The 24,994-nt window shown below is 39.3% G+C and overlaps 1 protein-coding gene across 5 annotated transcripts in view; it reads right to left on the reverse strand.

Annotated features, from left to right (window-relative positions):
* The window catches only part of PRKCZ (protein kinase C zeta), a 168,304-nt gene that overhangs the window by 136,157 nt on the left and 7,153 nt on the right, over positions 1-24,994 (reverse strand). For 4 of the 5 annotated variants that reach the window (XR_010594238.1, XR_010594237.1, XM_042852824.2 and 1 more), the window contains exons 3-5: positions 17,804-17,925; positions 8,143-8,232; positions 6,282-6,332 (exon numbers count right to left, since the gene is read on the reverse strand). Coding sequence is in view for 3 of the 5 variants with exons in the window: in XM_042852824.2 (XP_042708758.1) it covers positions 6,282-6,332; positions 8,143-8,232; positions 17,804-17,925 (263 nt within the window). In the remaining 2 variants the exon portion in view is untranslated. The remainder of the gene's footprint in view (positions 1-6,281; positions 6,333-8,142; positions 8,233-17,803; positions 17,926-24,994) is intronic. The other variant, XM_065575098.1, reaches the window with a different exon arrangement.

The raw sequence follows: 24,994 nt of genomic DNA on the forward strand, positions 1-24,994 counted from the left end.
AAACTGGAGTCGGAATTGACTCATAAAATTTCAAAAGATATTGATGCTACAGATTTGTGGAGTGAGCTTCAGGCTTTTTCAAGACGACAAACATTCCACTCCTGAAGAAGTACTGAAGTTTGTTTGTGAAAATAAACACAGAAGTTTTCCAAACATTTTTATAGCTCTATGCATTCTTTTAACTTTGCCAGTTTCCGTAGCAAGTTGGGAACGTAGCTTCTCAAAGTTAAAACTGATAAAAACATCTGTGTTCAACAATGGTGCAAGGCAAGAGAGACTTGTTGGACTTGCCACAATGTCAACAGAGCATGAAATAGCTAGAAAACTGGATCTAAAAGAACTAGTGACTACATTTTCAAAACTTAAAGCAAGAAAAGTCATGTTTTAAGAGCACAGAGTGTTTTTTATTTGGAATTTTTTGTAAATACAGGTTAAAGTTCATTGAAGAGTTTTCTTATTTCTTTCTATATTGGATGTGGTGGTAATGGCAGTTATAGCGATCTCATAGAACTGGAAGGGACCCGAAAGGTCATCGAGTTCAGCCCCCTGCCTTCACTAGCAGGACCAAGTCTGATTTTGCCCCAGATCCCTAAGTGGCCCCTTCTAGGATTGAACTCACAACCCTGGATTTAGCAGGCCAATGCTCAAACCACTGAGCTATCCCTCCCCCCAGTTAAAGCAGGATAGCGTAATGGAGGATTTTGGATTTGTAATAATAAAAGTTATAATTAACATTTTTAATGCATTTTTATTTGAAACAAGACTGAAATATCATCTAGCTGTCGTGTACAAATCTATTCTGAAAATTTAGTCTCTCTATTTTATCTGATCTCAGAAACATTGCCTGGACAGACGGATGTGTTTGTGTTTTTAAAAAACACATAAAAAACATTAAAAGGAAAAAAGGGGCAAAATATTTCCCAGTTTACCAAAAACCTCAGCCTAGATCTGCCCTTGGGGGTGGGGGTGCCGATTGCATGGTTCGACTAGGGCGCCAGTTGCTGGCAGCTAGTCTAGGGCCGCCCCTGCCTCCAAGACAGGGTTAGCTTGTAGGAGGAAAGCTTCAAATACTACGCCAACACTCTCACCTGTTCTTTGGACAGAAGATTTCAGTCACCTTTCACAAGCACTCAAGGGCCAAGTGAACCCTCCTCTTCCATGATCTAACGGACTCTTTGCCAGAGTAAGTGATGTGCCGTTACATATGGCATAAGAAAAAAGGCATGAGCAGGCCAGAAGGTATTAAGTATAAGACAGTTGAGACTGCTCCAGCTCATGGACTGGAGCAGCCTCTGTGAAGGTCCAGCAGCCTTTGGAGGTTGGAAGAATTCTTCTCTCTAGCATTAGCTCAGTGCCCTGCCCCACACCCGGCTTACTCAGGCCAGGGATTGAGCAGCACCAGATTTGAACCTAAATTCATTCACAGCTCTGTTTACAACAGTAATCTCTTCAGCCTAGTCTTCTGAGTCACAACAATCTAGGAATTAAGCTTATTTAGGTCATGTTGAAAATAATTTAAAAAAAAAATCAAAGGAAAAAATGGTAGTAGGCAATTCTTCTCTGAAAGGTTAACTATGTAGAAATGGAATTTTTATTGTTCATAGGTCAATTTGCTCAGCTTACAAGCAGGGCCAGCTCCAGGGTTTCGGCCGCCCCAAGCAGCCAAAAAAAAAAAAAAAAAAAAAAAAAAGCCGCGATCGCGATCTGCAGCGGCAATTCGGTGGAAGGTCCTTCGCTCCGAGCAGGAGTGAGGGACCATCCGCCGAATTGCCGCCGAATAGCTGGACCTGCCACCCCTCTTGCCAAGCTGGTGCCTGGAGCTGGCCCTGCTTACAAGTAAAAGTTTATTTTTTTTCCAGCCTTGAAAACTTATGTCTGTACAACAGCTGGGAGGAGCAATTCCCAGCTCAGGTAGACACACACTTTAGATCAGGGATCGGCAACCTTTCCGAAGTGGTGTGCCAAGTCTTCATTTATTCACTCTAATTTAAGGTTCCATGTGCCAATAATACATTTTAAGAAGGTCTCTCTCTCTCTAAGTCTATATAATATAACTACACTATTGTTGTATGTAAAGTAAATAAAGGTTTTTAAAATGTTTAAGAAGCTTAATTTAAAATTACATTAAAATGCAGAGCGCCCTGGACCAGTGGCCAGGACCCGGGCAGTGTGAGTGCCGCTGAAAAAAATCAGCTCACGTGCCGCCTTTGGCACGCGTGCCATAGGTTGCCTACCTCTGCTCTAGATCATGTGCTAAAAATAACACTGCGACCACAACAGCACAGGTGGCACTTCAGGCGAGACACCGGAGTACAATCCCATGATCTTCTGCATACATATTTGGGTAGCTAGCCAGAGACCCATGATGCTGTAGTCACACTGACTTTCAGAGTGCTAGCTTGCATGAAGCGCGCACATATATGTCTATTTGAGCTGGGAATCCCACCTCACAGCTTCTGTGCAAACATACCATTAGTTTGGGATCTGAAAATCAAAATAGTACTGAAAATCAAGCTAGGTTCTTTCAGGTTCACACAACAACAAAGATTATGTAGTCAAAATTTAGTTAAATTGATGAACAGAATCCAGCTCACTCTCTAGAAAGTGACTGAATAGACACAAGGAACTTTCTATTGAGAAAGAAAGTACTATTTTTACATAGGTCTATGCAGTGTAGTTGTAACCATGTTAGTCCCAGGATATTAGAAGAACTCTGAAGAAGAGCTCTGTATGGTTCAAAAGCTTGTCTCTCTCACCAACAGAAGTTGGTCCAATAAAAGATATTACCTCACCCACCTTCTCCCTCTAATTTTTACATAGTGACTTTTCAGATCAGAATCACTTTACATTTGTTTAAAATTCTCCCCTGATGTTTCTCTCTTTAGGTAACTGTCTCTTCCCCAGGTTAGTTATCATACTTTAGGGGCAAACAATCTTATTTGGGATTAGTGCTAATGTGGAATTTCTTCTTAACTCTGCTCAAAGTAATGCATTTCACATATAACCTTCATGCTGAATTTGTAAACTTAGTGATCTTCTGGAACTATCAAAAACCTCAGATAAGCTCAGTAGGTTCCAGCTGATGGGCTGTACTAATGGAATCATGACTTGTCAGTACTTTACTTTCAGGGCACCTGATGGTACACAAATCAGTGGTCTATGAAAAAGGAAAGCACTTTAGAAATATCTAACTTTGAATTAATCCAGACTTTGAGTATTGGTTTTTGAGGGCTGATGAGGGGGATCTGATGCAGAAAGAGTAAAGTCACTTGCTCAAGGTTACAGAGTAGTCCAGTAGCAGAGCTAGGAATCCGCCCCAACATTCCTAAATCCCAGCCCTTAGTCCATGCTGCCCTTGGCTTTTCTGTACTGAGGCTCTGAGTGGATATCTTGCAAGAGATTATGAAAAAAATCATTACAGGAAAAAATTTCTGAGTCACTTGAAGAGCCCTTCATGTATGTCAACTGAGAGATTTACTTATTTTGAGGTCTGTTCCAAAACCTACAGAAGCCAATAGAAGTCTTTCCACTGATTTCAGTGGACTTCAGCTCTGACCCACAATTAGCTTCATAACTCAATTACATTCCTCCTGTTCCTTGGTTTCTTTACTATAACATCAAACTATTGGAATTAGTAGTGTTTAATTTTACGCTAAAACTGAATGCTGAAATTCAGTGTCCTCTGTTTGCAGTGAACTGGATTGTTTTTTGGGTAACGTGCAGTACAAACCTCTGCATAATTCTGTAATTTCAACTGGCTCTTTATTAGAATTCTTCTACGCAATGTGTAAATACAAGGGATGTCCATTAGTTCACTAATCACATCGTTAACATCTTCCAATTTTGATCCTACCCAAGACTGAAAAACATTCTTAGGTGGTGATGAAAGATCCCTGACTGAACAGTACAGACAGTCTGACTTTGCATGTTTTACCAATAATTTTATAGTAACAAACCAAACAATAAAAATCAACCATTGGCTGCTCATTCAGAGATGACTGCTTCAACTGGGGATGAATAGTCTGGGGATTGATAAGGGAAGATAGCAATACTTATCTAAATCTCTGGTGCCAAATTCTAACCTGGTTGGTAATGGTAGAGTGCCAGAGCCATTCACCAGCTGTCTAAATCAGCAAAACAATCCATCACTGGCCCATCTGAACGCAGTCTCAAAGGCCAAGGATTGCATGGACATGGATACTAATCTGCACACCATAAGTGATCACTACTAAAATAGTAGGCAAAGTAGCAAGGCAATGCACACAAGCTTTTACTGTCATTGCATACGCTGCTCTATAGATAACAGATTCAGATTCCAGCAGTTTATGTAAATCTGACATCTTTCAATTTAGGAAAGAACTGCTAAACTCAGATGTCAAAATAAATAGTATTGAAATTATACAGCTTGCAGCAAGAATAGATCTTGAGCTACAAGCACATTATCTGGAGTGGTCAGATGATGATGTTTTCACCTAAGAAGAGTTCTGGCCATATTACATATTATTTTCAACAACTTGCAAATCTAAAATAGACATGACATTAAGTTAAAATTCCCATGGAATTTCAACATACTGTTCAATATGAACACACATCTAGCACTTCAAGATTAACCTTCAAGGGAAAATGTATTGAAGCCAGGCCTCATTTTCTCGCACCTCCAGCAGAGTGCATTACATGATACAGTGAAAGAAGTCTGTTGACTATTTCATCAGTGAAACTGGAGAGAAACCAAACAAGAATTAAATCTCCATAGATACACAGGAGAAAAAACCCTGCACAACTAAGAAAAATATATCAGGTATGACGACTTCAATATCTGGGAATGAGTGCCTTATTTAGATAGAATTCTTCTCACACAGACCATTCCACTGCATTCCGAAAGGGGACTCTAAAGACCATCTAGGAATCTGGAGGTTTTTTACATTTAAAAAGTGATTTAGGTTTTCTGAAACCTAAGGAAAGTATCTAGAAGAAAATTATTTTTTTAGTACCACCAGAAATGTACAAAACACATCCTATGTATAACAATTAAACTTGAAGGGAGAGATTTTTCCGTATTGTAACTTACCCAAAGTTTCTTATTCTGATTGACAGAACCTTATTGTTGTAATTCAGATAGAACAAATAGAGACAACACCCATCCAAATATCTGACTTTTACAAGTCCGTCTTTGATCCACTACAGCTCAACAATTAACTAAGAAATCTAAAACAAATGCTGCTATTTTATTGACTCTACCTTGCTCCATTTTCTACAGCCCAACAGAAAGTAAGACTAGATCAAGATGGTTTAAAAAAAACAGGCCCATTTTTAAAACCCTGTATTTATATATGGGAGAACAGAATTGTCCACTTTATCTTAATTATATTCAATTGGCAAAAAGTATCACATTCATGCAAAAAAGCATGGCAGTGCAGTGCATAAATCAGAATATGCTTTATATTACTAGACTGTGAAGCAAGCGAGTCAAAATAGCATCATTTTACTTTCCCAAAAGTTTTCATTACTTGACTTATTCTGTCAATAAACTTTTACAAAACAAATGTTTAGGAATATTCTTCTCTAATGTATTAGTTATCTACAATGGTGGTAATTAGAGTCAACATTCACCAATAGTTAATTCACACTGGTACCTGAGAAACAGCATTATGTCTGTATACTTAAAGAAAATAACTGCAGCATCTTAGATAAAGATTTGAAAGATTACAACTATCCTGTAAATTTTTAACTGAAGATAGCTCAGCTTGCTACCCTCCATTCATACAGTCTAGCACATTTGGTATTTATCAGCAGCACACACACATCCATAAAATATTTCTGAAAAATAATCTATTCAGAATCAATCCCTGCTATCAAAGCTATAAACCTTGCACTTATAGATAAGACTGGTAATTATAGGTCAACGTTTCAGTCAGTTGTAATTGCCTTTAGATTTTGATGATGCAAAGTTTGACTGCAAACAGGAGTGCCAACTGTACCAGTATGTCAGTCTATTTGATTGTTAAATCACTTTGTTAAAAACTCAGTAAATACAACCATGTCAGTTACTGGAAACCAGTATTAACTCTAGTTAGCATTAAAATGCCACCAGATGCTTGCTCCATCTTTTTTATATTCTAAACAGTACTTACACAGGAAAAGGTAAACATGTAACTAATTGTATATCGTAAGCTATTTCAAGTAAGCAAACATCTCTTACACATATAAATCAAAAATTAAAAAAAACAAAACAAAAACACAGTAAGATGAAGAACAAAGCCAAAAGACATTATAGTACTCACTGTCTTCTCCTGGACATGGCATGCCTGGTTTCTCTGGAATGCTGGGGAAAACTAAAACAAAAACAGACAACACTTATTACTGAAGTAATAAATTACTTTATCTAAAATAAACAATTTCTGGAAGGTTTATTATTGATTTTTTTCAATTCTGTTCTGAGAAACAACAGGTTAAGCCAGCTGCTTACTATGCCACGATCATAGAATCAACTACTCTAGCAACGACACAGTACACTGTACATAGGGCCTGACTTAAAGCCCACTGAAGTCAGTGGAAAGTCTCCCATTGACTTCAATGGACTTTGAATCAGATCCCTACACAGCATCTTTCATTTACAGATAGCAAAGAAATACATAAACATGAATTAATCTATTCAACACCCTTATGAGAAGATGAAGTAGTATTATCCCTGTTTTACAGTTTGAACAGAGACACAAACTGAAGTGATATGTCCCAGCTTGAACAGGAAGCCTGTAGGACAGCTAGAAACAAAACCCAGATTTCCCAGCTTCCAGCACTGTGCTTTCACCATTGCTCCAAGGTCCTCTTGACTACAAAGACGACCATGAGGCACATACTTAAAAACCCTAAAAGAGAGGAGGAAGATAATATTGCTGACATGAGACTCCTGAAAAAACTGAACATAGAAAAATACATGGTTTACAGAAAAATGTACCAATAAAAATCAGTTTATAATAATTTCTGTTGCATTATTTATTTACATAATATATTTGCATTACCCATTTACATAAAGTGTAGATCTACTTGAAAAATTCAAGTTGTCAAAAGCTTCTATAGTTGGTTCTTAAAATGGAAGCAGAAGTATTTTATTAAAAATACAAGTTGAAATAGAGGCCTAATAGCAAATGGTAATTTTGCCTAGATAAATAGTCTATAATATATTGCTTTGTTGTTATCTTTAATGTGACTGAATTGAACCCTTTGTACTGGTATCTTCCTCTCCAGCAAGCTTGTAAACAAATATTTCATGTTATGAAGACACAAACATCAGCAATGCAAATTTCCTAATCAGGAAACTAACTTGCCCAAATACACTTTAAAAAAGTATCATGAAGCATACTACTCAAGCGGACCCCCTAAACCTGTAATCAGATCTACACAGACTCCTGCACCTGTACAGAATCCCTCCTGCTTCCATGCGGTTCCACAGAGGATAGGAAAACATCTGTGCAGATCTAATTGCAGGTCTGCAGAGCTACGAAGCAAATTCAGAAATAAAACAACCAGTTAAATCCCTCTAAGTTCAAAAACCTACAAGGTATTCCAGCCCAGACCTGTTTCTCTCATAAATGAATGGCTATATGTTTTTAAAAATTTAGATTTTAAAAAGTAATGAATGATTGATTGGTTGATTTTTAATTTCAGTGACAGCCATTCAATTTTAACATTGTCTTAACTGCTGAGGTGGTTACAAGTGAGTTATTTTCAGTTTATCACATTCACTGAATTTAGAAAGAGCAGATTATGGCATATTTAATTATTAAGCAGCCATCACCTTCATTGCTCTTTTATTTTTCCCCTCCATCAGTAGTTAGTTCATCATTATAGGTTTAGCAGGATTCCAAAAGAATGTATTTTTATATGACAGCAGGAATCATATTTGTAGCTACATTAGCTAGATTACAAACTTACAAAGGATACCAGCCAACATGACTCAGAACATAAAACGACTGCAAGAGTGGCTTAGAAGAAGTCAGCCCAAAGAATATTTAATTTAACACATGTCCATGCTCCATACAGTGTTGAAGCTCAGCGAGTATTTATATTGAACAGGGCTTCTGAACTGCTTTATTCCTCCTCACAAGAAATTTAGTTATGGCTCTAAAATTACAGAGTACTTGCCATGAATAATGAGCCCTTCATCTCTATGATGACAATACAAACGGAAGGCTTCTTCCAGTTCCATCTGAGATGAGATAGTACACGGATCACCTAGCAAGGGGAACAAAGAAATATGCAACCAAATTTATGACTATGGTATATGAAGTTTAGGATTTAAACTAATTAGTTGAGAAAATTCAAGCAAAATTATCATATTATCCTAATAATTTTATTAAGACCAAACAAAATACAGTAACATGAAACATGTTTTTTCTTTTTTTTACTTTACATTTTTAACCAAACTGAAAAGATTAAAGACAAAAACATAAAAGAGTTATGACGTAGTTCTCTAAGGTTGGTACATGTGACAGAAAATTAATTTAAGTAAGCTGACTAACATCCCCAGAGCTGGAGATGGGATCCAGGGACCGGGTTCATTATATCTGAAGGTTCGTTATTATGAAGGGCATTATAACGAGGGCGTATTGTAGTAAATATTAATATTATGGTAGCATCCAAAAGCCAAAATTAGGGCGGGGTACCACTTGTGCTAGACACTGAACAAGCATAGAGAGGTAATCCCTACCCAAAGTGCTTACAATCTAAAGACAGACAGACAAAGGGTAGAGGAGGGGAATACATATATGTGGATACAGTTAAGAATTGGCACAATTACTTACTTATGGGGGGGGGTTGAATTTTTTGTAATTAGGATTAGAGATAGGGAATAGAAAAAGGAAAAAAGAAAAGAGTCACACCTGCTTGGCCATGATCAGCAGACTGGATGTTGCAGGCATCACAACAGAAGTGTGTCTTATGGAACAATTTAAGGGAGGTTAAGGTAGTGACTGTGCAGCTTCTATGAGGGAGTTTTTCTGTGCATAAAGAAGCTGTGTGATGGATAGTGAAGGCTGGGAATGCTGATATGCATGACAAAACAAAAGCAAGAGTCCACTTTAAGAAAGGTTACTAGATCAGGCAGGCAGTTAAAGGAGCTTTAAAAGGGAAAGTCAAGAAGCCATTTAAAGTTCTCTGACCTTCTCTACCAATCCAATTAGGAAAGAATGAAATATTAATGTCAAGGAGTGGTGGGACGGAATCTGACAAAATTATAGGAATTACAGTGTATGGAAGAATGGGTCCGAATACTAGACCCAGCCCAAACTTGCACCAGTAGCCATGAAGTAGATACTTAGCTCTAAACTGAGACAACTTGCAAGTGGTCAAGGATTTGTTACACTATATATCAGTACCCCGAAAATATTTCAAGGCATGAATGTCCTTACATTGAGATTAACAAATGGAGAATTAAGAGAGAAAGGTCGGAGAGGAAATATACCTCAATCAGGGTAAGTTAGTGGACAATTGGATGAAAAATACCGCTTTTTTTTTTAAATAATTTTACGTCATACAAAAATAGCTAATTAAAACAGCTGAGGATGCAAATAATACCCACAAGTTAACCAATCTTCACAACCACCCTACAAATTTTTTCCATATTAAGATGACCAAAGATTTTTTTAAAAAACTTCCAAAGACTACTTTTTAACAGCATAGGTCTCCATGATACTGAACTCTCAGAACCAGATATTAGTCCAAGTCCTGATACAGGACTTCAGAGAACCACAGGTTTGTCCATCTGACTTGTAGTATTAGATCATGTAGTTCATCTCACTGCAAAACTAGGATTATTCCTTACTGCAAGTTCTTTAGTACTTTGTATTTCAATATTTTTAGTATTTTGTCTAGTCTAGGTTAAAAGTCCCGAGCAATAAGGCTAGAATCAACCACATGGATGCACTTTTGCCCAAGAGCTAGTAGTTTAATTGATTCACTGACATGTACAAACACAATATAAAGATAGAAATCCACTATTTAAAGTGTCACAAAAACCATAGGAGACTGACCTGAGAGACTTTCAGAGAGCCTGGAATTTACACTAAAACACAAAGGAATTTTTAAAGATCTAAATTGTGTAACAAGGCCTTTCTAGGCTGAACATGAAAGTATTTGCAGGTAGACTAAAGCAGAACTGTAACACCAGAATTAGGCGACTCTGACTCTCTCCATTAACGTTAAGTACTACAGTAAACATAGCAACCTGCCACACAGAAAGCAATACATCATGAATTATATTGCAGGTCAGTCATCCATGCAGCTCGTACGTGTGGGACTTTAGGGTGAATATTTATTTAGTTTTAAGTTTGGGGATTTCGTCAAAAACAGACCACCACACAAAATCCACTTTATTTGGCTCAAAGGTAGGTTTTCATAGAATCATACAAATGTAGGGCTGGGACGGACCTCAAGAGGTCATCAAGGCCAGCTCTGAGGCAGAACCAAGTAAACCTAGACCATCCAACGCATTCTCAGAAACCTCCAATGATGGAGATTCCACAACCTTCCTTGGAAGTCTATTCCAGAGTTTAACTACCCATATAGATTGAAAGTTTTTCTGAATATCTAACTTAAATCTCCCTTGCTGCAGATTAAGTCTATTATTTCTTGACCTACCCTCAGTGGACGTTGAGAACAATTGATCACCATCCTCTTCATAACAACCATTAACATATTTGAAGACTTATCAAGTTCCCCCTCAGTTTTTTTTGTCTCAAGAATAAACATGCCCAGTTTTTGTAATCTTTCCTCATAAGTCTGGTTTTCTAAATCTTTTATCATTGGTTATTCTCTTCTTGAATTTTTCAATTTCACCAAAACTGTCCTAAAGTGTAGTGCCCAGAACTGGACACAGTACTGCAGCTGAGGCCTCACCAACACTGAGTAGAGTGGGACAATCACCTCCCATCTTTTACACTTCTGTTAATACACCGCAGAATGATATTACCTTTTTTTGCAACAGCATCACATTGCTGAATCTCTTTCAATTTGTGATTCACTATTACCCCAGACCCTTTTCAGCAGTACTACCACCTAGCCAATTATTCCCCATTTTCTAGTGGGCATTTGTTTTTTTTCCTTCCTAAGTGAAGTATTTTGTACTTGTCTTTACTGAATTTCATCTAATTAATTTCAGACCAATTCTCCAATTTGTCAAGTTCAATTTGAATACGAATCCTGTCCTCCAAAATGCTTGCAATCCCTCCCAGATTGGTGTCATCTGGAAATTTTATAAGTGTATACACCCACTCGATTATCCATGTCATTAGTGAAAATATTGACCAGTACCAGAAGTGACCCATGTGGTGCGCCACTAGATACATTCCCCAGTTTGTCAGTGAACTCTTCGAGTAGTTTTGCTAGATGCAAAACTCATTATCCACTAAGTCACCAAGCAATTCTCTGTTTACCTTACTTTAGAAGAGCATCAGTCAGAGGCATTTAAATTGTATTTACATTTTTGTTACATGTACAAACCAGTATGCCAAAGTACGATAGCTAATATAATCTGTGAAGACTGAGGAAGCCAAAACAGCAGGCTGGCTGAATCTAAGGCTACATCTACACTACAGGGGGGAGTCGATTTAAGATACGCAAATTCAGCTACGTGAATAGCGTAGCTGAATTCGACGTATCGCAGCCGACTTACCCCGCTGTGAGGACGGCAGCAAAATCGACCTCTGCGGCTTCCCGTCGACGGCGCTTACTCCCACCTCCGCTGGTGGAGTAAGAGCGTCGATTCGGGGATCGATTGTCGCGTCCCGACGGGACGCGATAAATCGATCCCTGAGAGGTCGATTTCTACCCGCCGATTCAGGCGGGTAGTGTAGACCCAGCCTAAGAGGAAAGGGTTTATAACTTGGAAGCAGACATTTGAAATGAGATTTGTAATACGATTGAGATACAAATTCAACTCAAGATTACAAGAGGAATATGATCATTAGTACAGCACCTGAAATAGTAGAAAACCATGCTCTTTTAAATCAAAGTAAACCTCAAAACAAAAAAAAAAACAAAAAACCACCAAACATACGAGACAGAAATAAACACTGTCACCATATATATCCATCCCTTCTTAGGGTCCACCAAAACAAAAAATGCAGGAGTTACATCCTCCTCTAATTAAAAAGATCCTTCTTTTTATTAGTAATTAAAATGTCCAAATAGTTGGGTGTAGAGTACATTATTCTCTATACACCTCTCCTGATTAAACTGTTTCATATTAGAGATTCATATTTACTGAAGTGAAATTGAGGGCAGGGGAAACAAATCAGTGTAGCTGGCTCCAGCTTCTTCAGGATTAGGAATGGAAAGAAAAAATGAGATTAATCTGAAAATTTTTCACTACATCCACTTTTTTTTTTTTTTAATTATAAAAAATAAAAAGGAACTTTTTTGACTTTAGGATGCCCTTCTCCATAGTAGCAGAATTTGAAAATCCCACTCTGCTACTGGTCCACAGTGAATTTTTCCTGGCAAATGGAAAGATAGAACCACTGATTACTGCAGAAATTAAGGTCTTTTTTTTTTTTTAAAAAGTTTCTAGCTCTTAGGATTACAAGGATAATCTTTAAAATGTGAACAAATATAACGAAGTTTGCCTGCAGTTCTAATGACCCTGCCACAATTAAAAGTTTGGCGAGCAGAAAAAGTCAATAAGATATCACAGTTACATGGCAGCTATTCAGAAACCAGTGGGCAGAGAAGCTGTCAAGAATTATAGCTACGTTATGTTGCTGGTGCTGTGGAAGGCTGTGAGCTGCAGTGAAGGGAGACACTGAAGTTACTCACAAGAGAAGAGAACAAAAATGGAGAGTGAGGGAAGCACAGGGGAGCAGGAATATCTATAATCACCCCTACTCAGGGTGGATTTGATTTAAATCACATTGATTTAAATCGCTAGTCAGGAAGACTTGATTTAATCATGGGGTGGGCATGGGGGTTTCTGGCAGGGGAGTGAGGAGGTGAGTGGCAGGTGGGGGGACTGAGGAGGGACACAGCAAGCCAGCGGTGGCTAAGGGGTGAGGAGGGGTGCGGTGGCGGGACCGAGCGGGGAGGGGGCAGGACCTGGAGCAGAGTGGGGGCAGAGCGTGGGTGGACTGGGGGCAGGGCCGACACCCCTGTGGAGTGTCCTCTTTTTTGAATGTTCAAATATGGTAACCCTAGAGAATGGTATGGTAGATCTCAAATCAATGAAGGCTACACTCAGAAAGACCTCAAGACTTCTGGAATATGCAGCTCAAACTGTTTCACTTTTGTTTCTACTGCCTGTCCTTCCCTTCTCACATTTATCTCCAGATTTTTCTCCTTGTCCAGATCTATTCCGCCCCCAACAATCTTTTATTCATTGAACTTTTTGAAACTTTGCACTTTTAAAGAGAAGTAAGGGATTGACTCTGTGTACACAAATTTGCAGAGGGACAAAGGGTTGAGGTCTGTTATTTCTCACCTCTATACGTTATTTATTTATTTAAAACCATTTTTGCTGTTAACAAGCATGTTATCTCTGGAGACACAAAACCACAATTTGAGAACTGCAAAACTAAGCATCTCTGATGGTATCTTCTAGACTGAGCACTGAGTCTCATTGGGTAGAGAGAAAGATTAACCTAAATAATCTATACAGAAGCCCCTGGAACCCCATAAGATTGGGTCCCCAATCCAAGACTATTGGAACTCATTTACAAAAAACTTTTCTTAAACATTACATGAATATATTGTCTCATATTATAGAATTAGAATTTATAATCCCTATTCCATGATGAGATATCTTTGAGCTAGTGTATCTTAAATAAAGCTATCTTTAGATACGTTTTTTCCCTCAAAAAGCATCAAAAAATATGATTTAAATAAAAAATGATTTTTTTTAAATCATTAATTTTTATCCAGCCTGCCCCTACTCACAGCAACCAGGAGGTTGTAGGTGAGTTAAAGTTGTAGACTCCAGAGCACTGTCTCACCTTACAGAGGAGGGAGGAGAGGGAACAGACCACACTACACCAACATCCTTCTTCACAGTCACTGAGATAAAAAAGAAGGAACGTCTTCCCTCACTTCCAGCAACTTGAGGAGGAAGAGGCGTGTCAGAAGAGTTTTACATTTGTCAGACAATTATTAGCCCATGGCAGATATGAAAGCTGTAGTTCCAAGAAAGATCCAGGGAAAGCACCCTCATGTTCCTAGCAGCTATCCCAGGGGTGGGCAAACTAAGGCCCGCAGGCCAGATGGCCCCCGAGCTCCTGGCCCGGGAGTCAGGGAACAGAGAGAAGGGGTGGTTGGATGGGGCAAGGGTCCCAGTGGGGCCTTTAGGGTGAATTCCCAATCCCCACCTCTCTAGCTATAAGGGGGTGTGTACCCTTTCATCTAGTAGATGCCTTATCTACTTTTTCAAGCACTGTACACTAGCACTTTTTTCCTAACTACTAGACAGACAGCTTACTACACTTTCCCTCCCACACCAGGAGAGGTCACTTTTGGCTCTATCAACCTTGAAAACGTCCCTTGAAAATAGCACTCAAGTAGATGAAAGCATTCAGTTCACATAAAATGTGCACCTTGCTCACACCATAGTTAAACGCCATAATGTGTAATGTCAGTGTGACTCAGTAACAGTACTGTCTCTTTTAGTAAAGTGTTCCTTTAAAGGAAGCCAACATCAATCCATCTACTAGTCCTTCAATGGGATACATTAGACCAATACTACAATCAAGGCTGCATCCAATGACTTACAGAAATAGTAAGGTGGCTGCCAGGTAGAATAATCAACAGAAAAAGGAAAATATGTATCACTGCTATAGTTCTTGTCATATGTTCTGTGCAAAACATCACAAATCGTAAGTGGCAAAAACATTTAGTTTTTCCATAACACAGTTGTATCATCACCTTGAAAGCAAGCAGACACACTCATTCCAAAGATGAATAGGACTAGAAGTAAAATTTTCAGCAGCATCTATCTGACTCAAATTGTATTTAAAGTCAAATAGGACTTATACATTTTTGAAAAATGTTACTTCACATGCATGCCAAAGAATAGCATAAAGAAGAATTCTGAACAGCCTTTCATCAAGCTTTGTCATTTTGCTATTAAAATGTGCACTTTATTTTAAAAGATTTTTTTTTTACTTGTTATTGAATAATGAAGCTTTACAGTTCTGAAGTGCCTTTCACTTCTTGCTCTCAAAGCACTTTATAAACAAACATGGTTGGAAATACAGTTATACCCATTTTATATTAAGGTAAAGTGAGACAAGGAGGTTAAGTGACTTGCCAAAAATTCTCAGAGAGAGGGTGACAGAGCTTAAACCCAGAAAAGAACAGTTACTTACTCTGCAGTCAGAGTGATTCTTCAAAATGTGTTGTGTACACGGATTCCAATCATGGCGCACATGCAGCTTATGCACAAGATTGGGTTCTTTTTGACTAGCAGTATATGTTGTGGCCAGGCCTGCGACCCTCATGACCACCACCGACCAGGGCTGCTGGAACAATTTGTATAGAGTGGGTACTGAGAGACATTGAACCAAACTGTAAACCCTGTATAGGATGGAAACCACTCAAGCCAGGGAGTGCGGCAGCACCCATGCCACAGGCAAGGGCATAAGGGGCCAGGCAGCCTCAACCACCATTCAGTTCCTTTGCCAATAAGAATCTCAGGTGTTGGGATGCCGATAAATGGGGATGGAAGGCAGAATGTGGAATCTGTGTGGACAACACACCTCAAAGAACCACAGTTACTGTGGGGTAAGTAACCATTCTTTCTTCAAGTGATTGTTCACATCAATTATACTCTTGGGGATGTCTACACTGCAATTAGACACCAGCGGCTGGCCCACATCAGCTGACTAATGCTCAGGCTAAGAGGCTGCTTAATTGTGGTATACACATGCAGGCACGGGCTGCAGCAGCACTTTACAAGCCTATGTCCTTCTGTCAACTGTCCCACATCTTCCTTTAAGATATTCTACAACTGATGTAACCAAAATAGCACGGCTTCATCAGTGGCAACAAGAGGAAAAAAGTGAGTTAGAAAAATCCATCCATGTTGACTTAAGGAGTGCAGCAACAGTGCATTGGAGAGAAAAGAATTGGAGAAGACAGGGGGAAAAAATCAGTTTATCCTTCTAATTGGCTAGACAAAATGAGCTAGGTCATCGTCTAGTTTGGAATTCAATCTCTGGAGAATCAGTTATACATTGGTGGTATTTCAGCTGGGTTAGCCAAAGGTGTGATCTCAGTCAGCTTCCTTACAGAAAAGGACTCTACCTTAGCGTCTCTACTCTCTCCCAGGTAAAGGAAGTACCAAACAAAAACAGCAGATTTTCCAAATGCCCAATAAACCTTTTTAAACAACATCTTTACCATAAATTACAAAGGACTGGTTACTTTTTCAACATGGTACAAGAACTGAGAATGCCAGTTTGTTCACAAGCAAGGTCAAGACCTGGTGTTCTCTGGAGTCTTTCAAGAGACTTCCCCAAAGGTCAGTTTCTCTCTCGCCCTTAAACAAAAGGCCTGATCTGATTCCGGTTTGCAAGTGATTTCAACGGGACTCTGTACAGGTTCAGGAACCTGCTTGCATGGCTCTCAATGCAGGATCGAGACCTAAGTAATTTTGTGGAGGGGGCCTAATCCCTGGACAACTGATTTTATTTGCTTCTTAAGCACAATACCCAAAGTAAAGTCTTTTCTGCTGCAAGGCTTTAGTCAGGGAATGAACATGGAAGTTTGCTCCAGCAGAGCCATGCTTCTGATCCCCTGCCATAACTCTTGAGCAGTAGCACTCAGGATGACTGACCAGCTAGCTGCTGCTATCCATAAGCTTACAGTTCATCCCAGCCCACTGCAAGACACAGGTGGGCCCTAGAATACTACAGGCTCACCTGACAATACCTACTATATTAACCTTTCCAAAAGGTGTGGGCAAAGGCCACTACTTTTTACCCCTGCAACATGGTCCTCAGAAGGAAACACTCCCATCAGGATGGCCCAAGGTGTCTCTCTCTCTCTCTCTCTCACACACACACACACACACACACACACACACACACACACACACAGGGAAGAAAAATTAAGAGCATTTTGACTAATGTTTTTAGATTAAAAAAAATCAAGAGAAAGAAAATCAGAAAAAATAGAATCTTGAGACTTGGGTATGTAGTCCTGGAGCTCTGCCAGCAAGGAACTCCACCCCTTCTCTACATGCACTCTACAATCATTATCTAATTAAGCCATAGCCATTAGTAACTTCATGACTTCCTCTTGGAAAATGGTGGCTCTCACCCTGTCAAGGCAGTTCATGGACCTCAACAATCAGAACAGATCCACAATTCTAGTTCCCTTATGTTTGCATTTTCTCCATTTACAAAAGAAAGAAAGAAAGAAAGAAAGAAAGAAAGAAAGAAAGAAAGAAAATAGAGCATCCAGGTAAGGAAAGCAATCACCCTGCCACATTCCTTCCCACCATATATTTCCCTAATCAATCTAGGGAAACAGTGCTTCAGATAATTACACTTTGAAAAAGTTCATTATTTAAAAAGATTAAAAAGTGAATTCAAGTACAGCACAACCTTGATTATCTGAGCCTCATTTATCCAAACCTTCCTGTTATGTGAAACAGGGTTATGTCCCACGATATCTATAAATTACAATAAAAAATGCCTGTATTATCTGAAAACTAAATTAAGCAATTTCATGAACCCTCCCCCCCGCCTAATATTTTGTCATACTATACAATATGGAAAACAAGTAAAGATTTACAAAAGAATCTCTCATGTGTCTGTAATACCTTCATCATCAATCCACTTGAGGGTAATTGGCTGTTCCTGTTGTAAACTGCACATCTCCCTCACTTCATCACAAAGTTCACCATAGTTCATTGATGCATCCAAATTTGTTATTAGGATGTCCCTGCAAAAGATGAATTCACAGATTTAAATCACAAAATGTATTCCCTCATTCGGAAATATGGCATCTGCCATAAACTGCTTGTTTCAGTAGCTGTAGCTGTGGAATTTATCCTGCTGAGCTGTACTCACACAAGCAGCACTTACTCACTAAAGTAATCCCATTGAAATCAATGGGACTACTTGAACAAGCAAGTATTATTCCTGTGAGAAAGGGCTAGGCTCTCCTGGTGTCCCTGGGGAGATAGATTGCCTTTGCATCTCAACATTATTTTAATATTATATTTTACATTAACGATCCTGGCTTTTCAATATCTGCTTTATTGGCTGTTAAACATTGAGACTTACGTTACATGAACTAAATGGGCATTTTAAAACGCATAGCTTTTGTAACTCCTAAACTAGCCACAGCGATTTTTTCTTTAGATAGATGGAATCAAAGACTGAAACATGTCGGAGTTTATATAGGACTTTGCAGCAGCTCAGAAGTCCCTGCATTACTAAAGAGACTTTGCTTATGTAAATATTCTGAAAAAAGAAGAATTAAATTCCACATTTTTCTGTGCTGTATTTCATAAATTAAAAATATTCTGAACATTTTTTAAAAATTAAAAATACAAAAAATGTCCCTGACCTCCTGCAACTTTACTTAAGACGAAAGAAACAAATGGGGGAAGGAAAGCGAGACCGGAATAAACTGACAAACCACTGTATATAACAGTTGACCAGTAGGATGGTGAAAGATCTACAACAGATTATTAAGTTTTAAAATCTGACTTATCACATTTACATGGTTTTAATGAGAAGAGTGGCAAAGTTATTTCTGGTGTTAGGTGTGATAAAACTTTAATTTCAAAGTTACTGCATTGAAAATAATATTTGCATCACACTTCAGCTAAAAACTATACTTTTAGCAGAATAGTTGATAATTACAAAATTCTAAAATCTGAAGTCAACATGGAACTATTGAAAGATGATAAAGACAGACAATTAGAATGGGATGCTAAGTTTTAGCTTTTAGCAAGCCGGGTATGCTTTTTTTGGGGCGTATTATTTTCCTTGAAGCTTAAGTTTTTAATTCCTTTCTACGAAGTTCAGTGTTTCTAGAATGATGAAACCCACACAAAGTAAACCACTTAGTACCCTAGAGAATTTATTTGTGAAACTACATCTTGTCACACTAAGCTGTTGCATGTAAGCATGTTTTTTAGTTTTTACATGACCTAGTCTGTATATAACTGAACATGTGAAGTAGATTTTTCATGTTTTACGTTAAAGTACCTCAAGAAAAAGCTACACAAAATAAACATGGCAAAAAAAGCAGGTGTTTGAAGGATGTTCAGAGATAAAAAAAGTGTAAGACCCTCTAGTGGATAACTATACAACTGCACTTCTCAGTTAAGAATACGTACTTAGAGCCATATGTAAATTATTCACGTAATGTACTGAAGTCAACAAGGAGAACAGAAATGAGGAGAATAAGCTAAACATGATTTAATTAGTTTTGCTACTTTCACCCTCTATGACAAATCATTTTAGAAAACACAAGCTGTCTTACCTACTTCATACATTTGTGTATGTCTGCTGGAAATTGAAACTTTACAATATTCAAGTTGATTTTCATGGAAACTGTTTAGTCAAAGTGTCAAAAATGTGGAGACTATGTCAAGAAAAATATGCATGCATTATTAGGTCATATGGCTGTAAGTTGTTTGTTTTTTGAAGGCAAAAGGAATATTTTTGCAAGCCAATTTTTAAGAGTGACTGGAAGTAAAGCTGTGAGCACAATAATATCAGTTTCAAATGTAGATTAAAAGTGGGCTATATAATCTTTCAACATGGAATTTTTTTTCTTTAACATTTGAAGAGATCTTAAATTACAGTTTTTAATCTTAACTAATTATTCCTAATGGAAATGAAAAAACATGCAGGTTTTTAAATATGGTTTTCCAGATTGATCTTTAATGTGATAAGCTACCATGATTTGCTGAGTGAGACTGAGGTTTATTTTGCAAGCAACCTTAGAATAAGTGGTCTGGAGTCCACAAGTACTTCTTAGAGCTCTCAATAATTAAAAGCATTTAAATTACACTAGTTCTCAAAACCAAAGCAGAATCTAGATGCTTCATGGAGGCAGACACAGGGCTGGTGCAAGGATATTTTGCGCCCTAGGCAAAACTTCCACCTTGCGCCCCCCCTCCGATGTCCAGCCCCCACCTTCCTACGGCCAAGTTCCCCACAGGGGCCCAGATGTTCACAAAGTGCAGGGGCACGGGGTGGGGGGAAGGGAGCTGCAAAGAGGGAGGTCGTATGGGGGCTCTTCCAGGGGGTGAAGGTGGCAGAGAGGGGGGTGCACGAGATTGTTGCAGGGAGTGGAGGTGGCCAAGAAGTGGAGGGGGCAGGGGTGTAGTGGCAGGGAAGAGATTGCAGAGAGGCAAAAGGGGCTCGTTGCAGGGAGTGCAGTGGCAGGAACAGAGTGGGCAGAAGGGGGTTGTTGAAAGGGGCTGGTGTCTGTGCCCGGGGTTGTTGCAGGGGGTGCAGTGGCAGGGAGGAAGTGGCACAAGGGAGGAGTGGGCAGGAGGAGGTTGTTGCAAGGGGCTGGCAGGCAGGGGTGTGTCTGTGCCCGGGGTTGTTACAGGGGGTGCAGTGGCAGGGAGGGAGTGGCACAAGGGAGTAGTGGGCACGAGGGGGTTGTTGCAAGGGGCTGGCAGGTGGGAGTGTGTCTGTGCCCAGGGTTGTTGCAGGGGGAGGGACTAGCCACGCTGCTGGCGGCCCCTCTGGAACTGGGAGGCAGAGAGCAGCGGCAGCCTGGTGCTCCACTGTTTAAAAAATTTGGGGGGGGAGGCACCGCTTTTTGGCACCCCCAACCACTTGGCGTCCTAGGTAGCCACCTAGTCTGCCTCATGGTTGCACCGGCCCTGGGCAGACACTGTATACAGACACAAAGACGGGGAAACAAGGTGGGTGAGGGAATACATTTTATTGGACCAATTTCTGTTGGGGGGAGAGAGAGAGAGAGAGAGAGAGAGAAGCTTTCGAGCCACACACAGCTGAAGAAGAGCTCTGTGTAGCTGGAAAGCTTGTCTCTCTCACCAACAGAAGTTGGTCCAATAAAAGGCATTAATTACCTCACCCACCTTGTCTGTATAATGTCCTGGGACCAATGCGGTTACTACAGTGCATACAAAGTCACAGTTACTGACCCAGAGAGGTTATCCTGTAAGGACCCAGTGCTGCAAGTATAAGCCCAAGTGTTTGTAGGATAGGGAGTATGTAAACTTTTTAGGCCATTCACCATGTCTTCATATCTTATCCCAGTTATGTCCTTAATGGAACTATACATTTGTGGTTACAGGATTGGGCCCTAGGACTCAGGACATTCAAATGGGGATAGGATTAAATATTGAACATTATTTATAAATTTGCATTTTTTTTTATTATAGCAACACACAAATTGTCATATTGGATCAGACCCAAGGTCCATCTAGTCCAGCATGCTGTCTAGTGCAGTGGTTGGTACCAGATAATTCACAGGAGGCGTAAGAATCCTAAAGTAGGCCAATATAGATCAGTTTGCACTCCCCACATTTGGTCTCATCCTGATCTCTGATTGTCAGAGATTGGCTTAAGACCTGAAGAATGATATTTAATATCCCCCAAAATATTTAACCATAATTGTAACAACTCTAGTTATCTGTTTAAATATCCAATCGCTTTTTCAATTTTGCTAAATTCTTAACCTCAACAACTTCATGTGGCAATCCATTCAATAATCTAATTACAAAATAAATATAATTGTATACAATTGTGTACAGATAACAGTAGTGCCAATATATCAGAGGTGGGCAAACTATGGCCCACGGGCCATATCCAGCCCGCGGGACCGTCCTGTCCGGCCCTTGCGCTCCCGGCTGGGGAGGCTAGTCCCCGGCCCCTCCTCTGCAACCTCAGCTTGCTGTGCCACTGTTCCTACGGGGAGCAATTTAATACACTGCACCCGGCCCTCCATACAGTTTCAGAACCCCGATGTGGCCCTCAGGCCAAAAAGTTTGCCCACCCCTGCAATATAATAAAAGAAATATGGAACTATTGTTTATTTATCTATCTAAACTTTTATTTTTATATATATATATATATATATATATATATATATATATATAAAGTGATCTGAGGCTACAGACAGGTGGATTTGTTGAGCTGTGGCCATATCGTCAAACTGTACATCTAAGCACATGGTGTGTCATTCAGAAATAAAGTTCTCAGGGAAAATTAGCCCTCTGCAGACTGTGGAAAGCTACTACTGAAATTAGAAAATATGGAGAGAGCAATAATTCATCAATGAAAGGGACCATCCTGTGGATTAAATAAGTAATTCAGAACCATTTTGAAACTTTCTATTACCACTTCTGTAAATTGAGACACTCCAGCCACGTTTCATGTCCTCTCCTCAGATATTAATATGTTTCTTACTGGTAGAATTTGTTTTTAAATAAATACAAGCACAGTGAAGAAGAGGAACCAATGGAAAAATACAGAGACAAAAAAAATATTATAACTAAAAACAAAATTTCCAACTTATTTCAAGCAGCAAAGTATGCTCTCGGAAGAATATAGCTAAAGAACACACACTATGATGATGAGACAATAGATTGATTTCTGTTAACATAAATATTATTTATTGTCCCTAGGGCAATATCTTAGAGAGACCATAAATCTTGATGTGTTACAAAAAAAGAACAAAAATATCTGAAGAAAATACTTCATCTAACTTTGAAATCACTATTATAGCAGGCCTTGCACTAGGATACAACAGCATAGAGGCATGTCCCCTGGATGATGGATGGGAGTAGCCTGTCTTGGGGAAATCCAACGAGAGTCCCTCATCCTGTAAGTATGGATGACATTCTTTTGTTCCTAGAGGTAAACATTTAGCCATATTAAAAATGCATAGTTTGCTTGCTCTTAATTTACCAAGCAATCCGGTTCACTCTGAATCAATGACCTGTCCTCTTAATTATTTACCACTCCTACAATTTTTGTGTCATGTGCAAATTTTATCATTGATGATTTTATATTTTCTTCCAGGTCACCGATAAAAATATTAAATGGCATAGAGCCAAGAAATGATCCTTGTGGGACCCCAATGGAAACACACCCATTGTACAATTCCTCATTTAGAGTTACATTTTGAGACCCATCAGTTTGCCAGTTTTTAATCCATTTAATGTGTGCCAGGGTAATTTTATATCATCTTTTTAATCAAAATGCTGTGTGTCAACTGCCTTACAGAAGTCTAAGTATACTATGACAACACTATTGCCTTTATAAACCAAACTTGTGATCTGATAAAAAGATATCAAGTTAGTCTGACAAGATCTATTTTCCATAATCCCATGTTGATTTGCATTAAGTATATCACCCTCCTTTAATTCTTTATTAACTGAGTCCTGTATCAGCCATTCCATTATCTTGCCTGGGATTCATACTAGAAAAGGGACAACAGATGAAGTGTTGAAATGCAGCAGGGAAATCATAGAACAAGTACAATCTTGAGTACACCTAGGAAGCTTGATTAGTGATGATGGTTCCATCAAGGTTGAGGTTTAAAAGGAAAAGTGCTTTAGCTACAAGTGCTGCACGGAGCCTGATGAAATTATGGATAAAAACCATTATCTTCAGTACCATGGTGAAAATTTATCACACCACTGTACTAACAGTATTACTCTATGGTCTGAAAACAGTTGCATTAAATGAAACAGACGTCAGAAGGCTGGAGGCAGTAGAGATGAGAGCTTTTCAGAAGATGGCAGTTGAAAAGTAGAATGATGTATTCAAATAAACGAAGAAGTTAGAAGGAAAATAAAATGTGACACCAAGGTAGGGGTGTGACGAGTTGGATCACAGAACCCCTCTTGGGAGCTGCCACCTGATATGCCAAGACTACTTCTGCCCCTGATTTCCCTGCCAGCTCGGGACCCCAGCACCCTGTCTTGCTGAGCCAGACATGCCTCTCTGCTCTAACACAAACCCAGGGTCTGAATTACTTGCCCCAAAGCTGCAGACTTAACTGAAAGCAGCTTACAGAAGTGTTCTTGTCTCTAACACTCAGATGCCCAACACCCAATGGGGTCTAAACCCAAATAAATCTGTTTTGTTCGCCCTCTATAACACTGATGGAGAGATATGCACAGCTGTTTGCCTTCCCCCCCTCCCTCCCCCCAGGTATTATACATACTCTGGGTTAATTAATAAGCAAAAAGTGATTTTATTAAATACAGAAAGTAGGATTTAAGTGATCCAAGTAGTAACAGACAGAACAAAGTGAACTACCAAGTAAAATGAAACAAAACACGCCAGTCTATATCTAATCCAACTGAATACAGATCAAATCCTCACCAGTTCCAGAATGCTTCCTTTTACAGACTAATCTCCTTTTAGTCTGGGCCCAGCAATTACTCACACCCCTTGCAGTCACTGTCCTTTGTTCCAGTTTCTTCCAGGTATCTTTGGGGGTGGAGAGGCCCTCTCTTTAGCCAGCTGAAGACAAAATGGAGGGGTCTCCCATGGGCTTAAATAGACTCTCTCTTGTGGGTGGAGACCCCCTCCTCTCTCCTATGCAAAGTCCAGCTCCAAGATGGAGTTCTGGAGTCACCTGGGCAAGTCACATGTCCATGCATGACTCACAGTTTTTACAGGCAGAAGCCATTGCCCACATGGTATCTTGAATATCTCCAGGAAGACTTATGTGGATTGGAGCATTCCAAGATGCATTGTTCCTTAAGTGCTTCCTGATTGGGCACTTAACTTTGCGAATTCCTTTCTCCAGCAACTAACCAAATGCTCTAAGGTTATTTAGAAATCAAGCCAGTACACGGCCAATATTCATAACTTTGAGTACAAAAATGATACATGCATACAAATAGGATTAATAGATTCAGTAGATCATAACCTTTACATAGATATGTTACAAAGCATATGTAGCACAGAAAATATTCCAGTTATGTCACATATATTCATAAGCATATTTCCATAAAGCCTTATGGGGGGGCACCGTCACAAGGGGATTCGCTGCA

This window comes from Chrysemys picta, chromosome 21 (assembly GCF_011386835.1).
Source record: "Chrysemys picta bellii isolate R12L10 chromosome 21, ASM1138683v2, whole genome shotgun sequence".
Taxonomy (NCBI): Eukaryota; Metazoa; Chordata; order Testudines; family Emydidae; genus Chrysemys; species Chrysemys picta.